General features: G+C 43.2%; 1 protein-coding gene across 1 annotated transcript; it reads left to right on the top strand.

The window, feature by feature from the left end:
• The first annotated feature begins 345 nt into the window (after positions 1-345).
• Positions 346-7,488, top strand: SMCO4 (single-pass membrane protein with coiled-coil domains 4). Its single transcript, XM_065729987.1, has 2 exons — positions 346-535; positions 6,424-7,488. The coding sequence occupies exons 1-2, from the start codon at positions 503-505 to the stop codon at positions 6,730-6,732; spliced, it is 342 nt and encodes a 113-aa protein (XP_065586059.1). The 5' UTR covers positions 346-502; the 3' UTR covers positions 6,733-7,488.
• The last annotated feature ends 1,588 nt before the right edge of the window (positions 7,489-9,076 follow it).

Here is a 9,076-nt window from a genome sequence, read left to right as displayed (position 1 = left end):
GATAGCCTTTTTAGAGTTCCCATTTAGGTGCATCTGTAAGCTGGCCAAATCCCAATCAGAAATCGGTGACCTTGCTGATGCTGCTCTAGCGATGGCCAGACTTTAGAGCTGCAGGAAAGTGAATTCCTGTCCAAAATGTGCTGTTTCACCTTGAGGTAAAATCAGCTATGGAGTAAATCTGTGCTCCATAGGAAGTCGAAAACAAGGCTTTTATTAAATTTTACCCAGAGCTTGTATAACAGTTCAATCATTAAAAAAAATAAATCACTGGTGTGGTTTCAAAGGCAGGAAATAAAGTGGAGTCTAGGCAACAGCTAGACATTAATTAAGGTAGAACCAAGAGCACTGCTATTTCAGCCAACTTGCTGGCTGGGTCTGTCACGCTTCCTTCAGCTCTGCCAGGAGCTGCCACCTCCTAGTGCTGGTGGCCTCTCTCCATCTCTGGCACTCAACTCCTGTTCGAGCCTGCTCACGGTGACTTTGGCCACTGGGCCCTCAAGTAATGAGCCTGGTAACTCAAATAAGGAACAAGCTGGTAAGTTTGGTGGTTTGAGTTCTCCCTCAACTTCTTGCTATGCTGGTGTGTCCTAATGTCAGTCTCTTTTTTCAGATGACAAGTGATAGGGTGCAAGTAAACTGCCTCAAACTGTGCCAAGGAAGGCTTATCTTGGTTATCAGGAAGAACTTCTTCATGCAAAAGGTGGTTAGGGGTTGGAAAGTGCTGCCCAGGGAGGGGGTGGAGTCCCCATCCCGGGAGGCATTTAAGACATGTGGATGTGGCACTAGGTGATGTGGTTCGGTGGTGGACTTGTTTTAAGTGATGGTTGGATGTGATCATGAAAGTTGTTTCCAACGTAAATCATTCTATGAGTCCTTGAACTACAGGTTTTAGAGGCTTTTCAATGCTACAGTAATCTGAAGAGTGTTGTCTGCACATGGACCTTGCGTCCTTCTCCCCTGCTGCTGGCAAGCACTGTGAATACAGCATGTCCTCATCTGCTGTTTTGTTGCTTGTTTGTTTTTAATTTCTCAGTAACACACGTTGCCTTAGGGGAAAATTTAAGTGATAAAAATTAATTATTGTTGCATTTTTTGCTTGAATTTCAACATATTTTGCTGTTCCAGAAACGTTACGGTGTCAGTAGCATGATCCAGGGGCAAGGTTAATCCAGAGTGGTTTGTGAGTGCTTGTAATTTGGGACTTGGAGAGAAATTATTCAGCTTAAGGTGGCTAATAAGTTCATGCTGTAATGTTGACGATAATAAGTTCTTCAGACGTCTAGACGTGTGATTACACTGAGTGCAGCTAAATGAAATCTTCTGTGCATGTGTTGCTGGTAGGAGACCCCTGCATAGCAATGCCCAGCAGCGTTAGTGCAGCTGAAGGCAGCCAGCTGTGCTTTCCCTGGCTCCCAGGAGTGGCCACGAGCAACGCGAGGAGCTACGAACAGCAGATCAGTGTGGTTAGCATTAGTTTTACACCAAAAGGAGGCAGCAGGTTGCTGTAAAGTCTGGTTGAAAGGTTGGTGTGTTTTGAAGGCTGTAAGTTCCCTTGAGTTTCACTACTACCTCTGCTTAAGCATATTTGGCTGCTGATAGGAGTAACTTGGGAAAGTCTTATCATTTGTGCTTTTAGGTTTTGAGGTCAGCTCTGCAAAACAGTTCTGAGTAACTTAACCCAGAAGTTATAATGAATATATAAAAAGCAATTTGGGTGATGGCCAGGGAAGAGTGTATTTGCACTAACTGGACTTTGAGTGGGGTGTTAACAGAAACTCACAAAGTTATGTTGAATGACATTTTTAGCTTTGTCTTCAGCAGCTTGAGCTTTTAAGCTTTTGTTCTACTCGAAACATTAACTTCTCAGAGCCAAGTTGGAGCACTGCAGGGTTGGATGGGGAGACTGTGAAATGGATGTTCCAAACAACTATATCCAGTCAGTGCTCTCTTTCTTGACATGGTAATCAAGATGGTTTCTTTCTAGCCAGCAGGTTCCAGCTTTTGGGGGTAATTTTGCTGCAGTGGACTTAAATGAAATAAAATAAAATTGCATCACCCCATCTAATTCCATAAAAGGAATTTAAATTATACACCACCCTCAAGCTGTTGTAGGCCACAGATATTCCACTTCTGCTGGACTGTGTTAATCCCTTCTGTTGGTGTTCAGACAAGGAGCCACTGACCAGTAAAAGCAATATTTGAACAAGTTTGGTGTTCACTGCCAGCCTTGGCAGATGCTTGGGCTGTGCAGAGCAGCTGCTAGCAAAGGGAAGCAGCTTTAGAGATGCATATAAGATGTGACAGCAAGCCCTTTCCTGTTCAGGGATGACCAGGAATGGAAAGAATACTTCCTTTCAGCTTCTGCTTGAGGAGAAAAAGTGAATTTCCAACTCTTCTGCAGAATGAGTTGCTCTCTGGGGTTGGAAATGAGCTTTTTCAAGATTGCCCTTTTCATCGTGACTTGACCCGAGATATTTTGAAGAGGCAATGGTAACTAGCTTGTTAATTACAGCCAGTGCTGTATTATTTCCTTCTTCTCCTTGCCTGAATTTGTCTTTTCCAGTGAGCAAACAAGGTGATGTCTGGCCAATGGAGGACAGAGCTCAGAAACATGAGATTTGCTCTCATGGACTGTGCACGCTTCTTTCTGGTAGTGAAATCCTGATGCTGCCATCCTAAGCACTGACTTGCTTAGCTGAAGCTGTCTGCTCTTTCCGTATCTGCTCCTTCAGTCCATAACTGAACAGTCATTGGAGTCCTTGGGTGGTTGATGAGAAGCATGGGAGCGGATGGGGATGGCTCTTGGCCTGCTTGCACAATGTAGGTTGCAGAATTTTGTCTTGTTGCAGTGGAGCACTTTTTAAAGTGCTGTTTCATGTCAGCAGGAATATACCAGCAGGTGCTGCATCCTGGACCGTTTCTGTGGGTGAATGCTGTCTCCCGCAGAAACTCTATGATCGTGGCCTTGCAGCTGGGCTCCAAATGGCAGCAGGAGCCTGGCAGCAATGTGCAGAGATTCCCTGCTTCCATTTAATGTTTTTTTAATTAAGATGAACCCTAAGGCTCATCTACCTAAAAAAACTGTGGGCCTGTTTCTGTGCAAGTCCATCTCTGCTTGTACCGAAGCCAAGTAACCCAATCCACTGGAAGCATGTTTTGGGGATTGATGCCAGATTCCCAAACTGGAGAGCATCAGCTTGCAACTCAAGTTGTGTTGACATTTGCGGGAAGGCTTTATGTTCTAAGCCGTCAGATGTTAGCTGGTGTATGTAATTAACTTGGTATAATTTTGCTTCAGAATGAAATATTCAGTCAAAAGAGACAGTGTTTTTAATATCTGGGTTGCAAGTGATGCCGTGTAGAGAAAGACGTACATTTCTTGTTTGAGAGACTGGTTTCATGGCAACTCCTGTTTGTTACTATGGTACACAGAGAGTCCTGAGGGATTTTGCTGTCCATCACTTCTTAGGTCATGTGAGTAATCCAGATATAAAACCCACTGATGTACTCTAACAGTGGAGACAGAAAACAATAAGAAAATACTGAAATGCTCTGCAAATCTAGTTGTCCCAGTGGACAGATGTAAAGCTTTATTCTGCTTTGTGGTTTCCTTAGAGTTTGGTAACAAAGCTTGTGACCAGAGCAGGAGGAAAATGGAAACAGAAGGAGTAAGGAAAAGAAAGACTGGGGTTTGGCCAGAAGACATCAAGGACTAAAAAGAAACCACAGTGGCACAGATTGTAGAAGGTGCAATATCAAAGACTCTCCCTTGAATCCATAAGAGAGCTGAGGATTTGCTGAAAAGGAGTTAACATCCAGTAATCAAGCAGTCCTATTTGTTGAAACAGACTGGAGCAGGGTGCTGTGTGTACCTGCTCCATGCAGTTCCGCACAAATGTGTGTGGGAATCTCTTCCCAGTGCAGTGATGGAGCACTGGCACAGCTGCACAGAGAGGTGCTGGAGTCTCCATGGAGACATTCAAGATCCACCTGGATGCCAACCTGTGCAACCTGGGCTGGGGAGCTGCTTTGGTGGGGAGGTTGGACTCAGTGGTCTCTAGAGGTCCCTTCCAGCCCCTGCAGTTCGGTGATTCTCTCTATTATGAAGTTCACTGACAACTTCTGGTCTCTCTAATTATGTCTTGTATTGCAATTCAAATGCTACAACTTGCAGAAGGAATCCATTTTTTCTAAGACCTGAACTATATCTTCTCTTTTGAAAGAGACATCCCAACCATCATTGTTTTTCTTTTATGCTTTGGGAAAACTGAAGTGAATTGTTTGCCTTGGAGACTGGATTGAATTTGCAGAGAATAAGACCAGAAGAATCAGTTGCCTGCAGAGGTCCTGTCTGCTTGGTGGCTGATTTGTTTTTTTGCTTAGATGGCATCCTGGCAGGACTGTGGGAAAACACAAGTAGTGACCCAGTGCCATGAGATCATTCTGACAGTTTGGTCACTTTTGTAAGTTCAGCCTACTGTTGGATCAATTCATAACAGGCAGATTGCTGCTGTTATGAGAATGGATGCAAACATTTCTGTAGCTGTACACAGCTGGTAGGTGGGGATTCTTGTTTTTTTTTTTGTGTGTGTGAGCATTTAGTCTGGCTTTGTCATCTGATTGACAGACAGGGTTGAGTGATAATACCAACAGAATGCATCTCACTTTCAGTGACAACCATTTCTTTTTTTAAGGCGAACATAAGGCAGCTTGTAATGTGGACTTGTAACTTTGTAATGTTGTATGGTGGTAGAACCATAGAGTGGTTTGGGTTGGAAGGAACCTTTAAGATCACTTAGTTTCAACCCCCTGCCTTAGGCAGGGACACCTCCCACTAGACCAGGCTGCTCACAGCCCCATCAGCCTGGCCTTGGACGCCTCTGGGGAGGGACACCACAACCTCACTGTGCAACCTGTTCCAGTGTCTCACCACCCTCACAGTAAAGAATTTCTTTCTAATATATAGTTTAAATCTACCCTCTTCCAGTTTGAAGCCATTTCCCCTCATCCTGTCACTACCCACACTTAACAAAAAATCCCTCTCCAGCTTTCCTGTAGGTCCCCTTCATGTACTGGAAAGCTGCTATAATAACATCTCCTGGAGCCTTCTCTTCTCCAGGCTGAAGGGTCCTGTCCTCATAGAGGAGGTGCTCCAGCCCTCTGAGCATCTTCATGGTCTTCCTCTGGACCCATTCCAACAGCCCCACGTCCTCCTTGTGTTGGAGGCTCCAGAAGTGGATGCAGTACTTCAGGTGGGGTCTCATGAGAGCGGAGTAGAGGGGCAGTTACCTCCCTCGACCTGCTGGTCACACTTCTCTTGATGCATCAAGAAGAAAGGCAGTTGCAGTAACACTGATTTCTTCATATATTAAATCTTTCTATGTTAGTGTGATGGAGAACCATCAGTTCATTGTTAACTTTGAGTTCAGCTGAAGAGGTAACCCCAGTGTCTGTAACCCCACTAATTTGCATTCGCGTGGCCTGCATGGAGCTGCTGGGCAGTCACAGCAGCAGGGGATGTGGCAGAGGAGCACAGCCACACAGGAGGCCTCCTCCTCCCCAGCACTCAGTGGCGTGCACGGCTGGAGGCAGTGAGGGGGGAAAAAACTTCCCCGCACACTTGGGTATGGGAGTGCCAGCATCCTGAAAGTATCCTTAGCTCAGAAAGGCTTTCTTATTGAGCAGTGCTTTTGTTAACCTTGCCTGATAGATACTTCTGCTTTTATAACTCATGTAGCTGATGCTTCAGAGCAGCTAGCTTATTAATGAATGCTTGTCTAAGCCAGTGATTTGTCAGCATGCTGATTAACACTTGGGATATTTTTTCATATAAAAATGACAGCTGTAATAAGAGACAGCACTGAGTCATGTTGTGGTTTAGACTTTGTTCTATGGCAGCAGAACCAGAAGTAGAAGTTAAGCAGCACTTTCCCTGTGTTTCTTCCTGTTAGAGTACTGCTGATTCCCATAAATACCAGGTGTGGGTGATAAATGCTGAATGCTTTTCCTGATGACAGGGTGTGCGTGTGCACTTCTTGGTAGTGCAGATTTGTGGGGAGCCGCAGGCCTGTAGCTGGGAGTTGGCAGCTGCACTCTGTATTGAAATAAGGCTCATTAACGTTATGGTCGTTAAGTCTTTAGCTGTGTTATCTCGTTTGGCTTGGAGGATAGAAGTGCTGGACTTTGTTTCTGGTTTGGTACAGGGTAAATTCAGTGCTCTTGGACAAATAATGCACCGTGAGCTGCTGCAGTTCATCGTGGGGAAAGCGTTACTGGTGGGGTGAATGCACACACGGTGATTCAGCTCCATGGAGATGCTGGTGCCAGTTAGGTAAATGTTTTACCTACTGAAGCTGCAAGGGGTTTTGATAACTGCAGGGTACGTTGATTTTACTTAAATACTTTTTCTCTCTTGTCTTGCAGTTTCTTGTGCAGCCCCACATTGGAAGGAGACGGAATCTCTTAGCCCCTTGTTTCCGTGGCCTCGGCCTGTCCTCTGCAGCTCAGCTCCCTCTGCTCCCATTTTGGTGGACAAAAGACCCTAATTGGACGATGAGGCAGCTAAGAGGAAAGCCCAAAAAAGAGACCTCCAAAGATAAAAAGGAGAGGAAACAGGCAATGCAAGAGGCCCGCCAACAGATCACCACGGTCGTGCTTCCCACGCTGGCCATCGTAGTACTGCTGATCGTTGTGTTTGTTTATGTAGCAACTCGCCCTAATACAACTGAATGATGCTGCTTTTCAGACCTTCTAACTTTGGGGTATTAATACTTTTATCAAGAGCCAAAAGAAACTCTCTGCCACTCCTGATACTTTACAAAGGAACTTGCTGGTACCTTCAGTCTTTCTCTTGGTTAGGATTCCACAGTTTCTCTTTAGGAACGTAACATAAAACGTATTAGTGAATGTGCCAGTACGTTTTATGGTCCAGTTCGTGTGCCTTTCAGACTTTTACAATGGTGTTTTTCTTAAATCTGTTTGAAGTCCTATACTGTAAGAGGAAGTTCTGTTCCGCTATAAATTTGTAAGAAATCAGCTGTCAGCTTTTATCACTGTTACGGATAATGTTGCTCCTGTGAACTCTTGTATGTCTATCTCAGAAGTTCCAAAGAAGTACATTTCTTCTTTGTACTTAATGTCATATGAAACGCTTTGATTCAGAAAGGATATATTTATTTTTTGAATAAATGAGAGAAGTCTTACTTGGAATCTTATTTTGCAAAACAAATGGGACTTCTTGTGAAAGACTACATTGTGTAATCATTTTTTCATGAAACACTATATAGTTCACTCAAAAAGAATTTCTTTTTGCAGTGAGATGCGTGCAAAGTGAATACTCAGGATCCACCAGATTGAAGTTGGGAAGACAGAATCTGCCATTTCTGCTGTTTTTGGTGAAGTAGCCGATTGCAAATTACAGAAACACAATATGAATGTTAAGTATTTAAATCCATAAAGTGGCAATAAAAGGTGGAATTTGGATACAGACCTTGTTTTTTTTTTTTTGTTTTTTAATTTAATTTTCATAAAGGAAGGAAAAATGACAGTATGTCTTAGGTCTCTGATCTCATTACTTAAGAGAGCTGCTCTCTTCTGATATCCACCTTCCTGCTTCAATGAAAGGGAGCTGTAAGCATTGCTTAAACTGTTTACATTCTGACTTAAATAATTCAGTAATTCTGTATTGCTCTAAAGCCCTTTCTTATCCAGGTATTTGAAATCACCGAGTCGGCCTTAAACTTCACAAAACTTGGGGGAGGAAACTTGAGAGCACCTGACTGCAGCTGAAATACAGAGCAGGCAGAGCACTCATTGGTTTCTTGGGCATCCAGAATGGAAGCATTTTCCTCTGCCCTCTTCTACAGATTCCTCTTCCTCATCTTCCTCTTCCACTGGTTCTTCACCGAGGTCTTCCCCAACTCGCTCTGTAGGATTTACCCAAGCCCTGAGCTCTGAGTAGCTGCTTTAGTTCAGACAGTTCCACCTGTAGGGTTTTTTATCAGTCCCAGCAGTGACTTCATAGATCTGCAGAGCCTTTCTTGAAACTGTTCTTATGTGTTTTTTTTTTTTTTTTTTCACCTTCATTTTCTGCGAGAGTTTGTGACACATAAGAGCAATTAACTGGCTGATAACAACAAAATAGGTAAAAGGTCATCAGGGCTAGATAATATTTAAGATTACTTCTCTAATTAGGTCTTTCATTTCTGCTTTTCCTTATGCCCTTCCTTGTCTCTTGTCGTCTGCAAATTCTTCAGGTCATGATAATCATCCTTTTGGAGCCAAATGTTTATTAGTGTGAACCTATAGCTTAATGCTAATAAGAGACTTTGGATTTCAGTTCCCTGAAATGTGCAAATTTACTGAGCGCTAATTGAGAGGAAAACAGTGTTACACGTTCTGAACTGTTCATTATGCAGAAGTTAGAATTGATTTCACAGTTTGACTCTTAAAAAAAACCTGTTTTTCTCTAGTAAACAATGAATGGATTCTGACATTTTCTACCAAGTTTCCTTTTGCTGGTACAGGAGAATGCAGATTTGAAAAGGTAGTATGAAGCCTCTGTAGACTGAAACTGTCAAAAATCGCTGGGAGGTAATCAGGAAGGGAATTAATGGTCGCTGCCCAAATGTCAACTCTTCTGAACTTTGCTTAAGGTGTAACCGTGTCTCTGTTTTTTAACTGTATGTATTGCTCCATGTGTCAGTTGCCTTCAAAAGGCTTTTAAAAATAGGATTTCAAACTGTTTCCCAGCATACAGGAGCTTATGGGCAAAACTGAATGATTTATTACTAGCATTTTGCCAGAAACTCACACTGAGACACTTCTTCAGCAGTGTCTTACGATATGGTTTCCAGGAGAGCTCATTATCAGGTGAAGTCATTACAAATTTGCCATTGCCTTCTGATACATCAAGTTATAGAAGCAAACTATTAAGACCAATTTTTCAAAGCATAAATCAAGTCTGAGCCAACTACTTGAAGATCAGGGTTTGAATGGAGATTTATGTCTTCAAAGTGCTAAGCAAAAAAGACTTGTGTCAAGAACCACAATGGGCAGACGGCCATCTGTGTTATAA

This window comes from Cyrtonyx montezumae, unplaced genomic scaffold (assembly GCF_038088225.1).
Source record: "Cyrtonyx montezumae isolate F1298 unplaced genomic scaffold, pur_monq_1.0 scaffold_12, whole genome shotgun sequence".
In the NCBI taxonomy this organism is placed as follows: domain Eukaryota; kingdom Metazoa; phylum Chordata; class Aves; order Galliformes; family Odontophoridae; genus Cyrtonyx; species Cyrtonyx montezumae.
The sequence above is the reverse complement of the archived record's forward strand: the minus strand, read 5'-3'. Positions and strand labels throughout refer to the sequence as shown.

Bases quoted from the DNA above. Each gene is read 5' to 3' on its own strand.
- SMCO4 (XM_065729987.1), top strand. From the start codon at position 503: ATGAGCCTGGTAACTCAAATAAGGAACAAGCTG. The intron at 536-6,423 runs GTAAGTTTGGTG...CTTGTCTTGCAG, and splicing joins CTCAAATAAGGAACAAGCTG to TTTCTTGTGCAGCCCCACAT.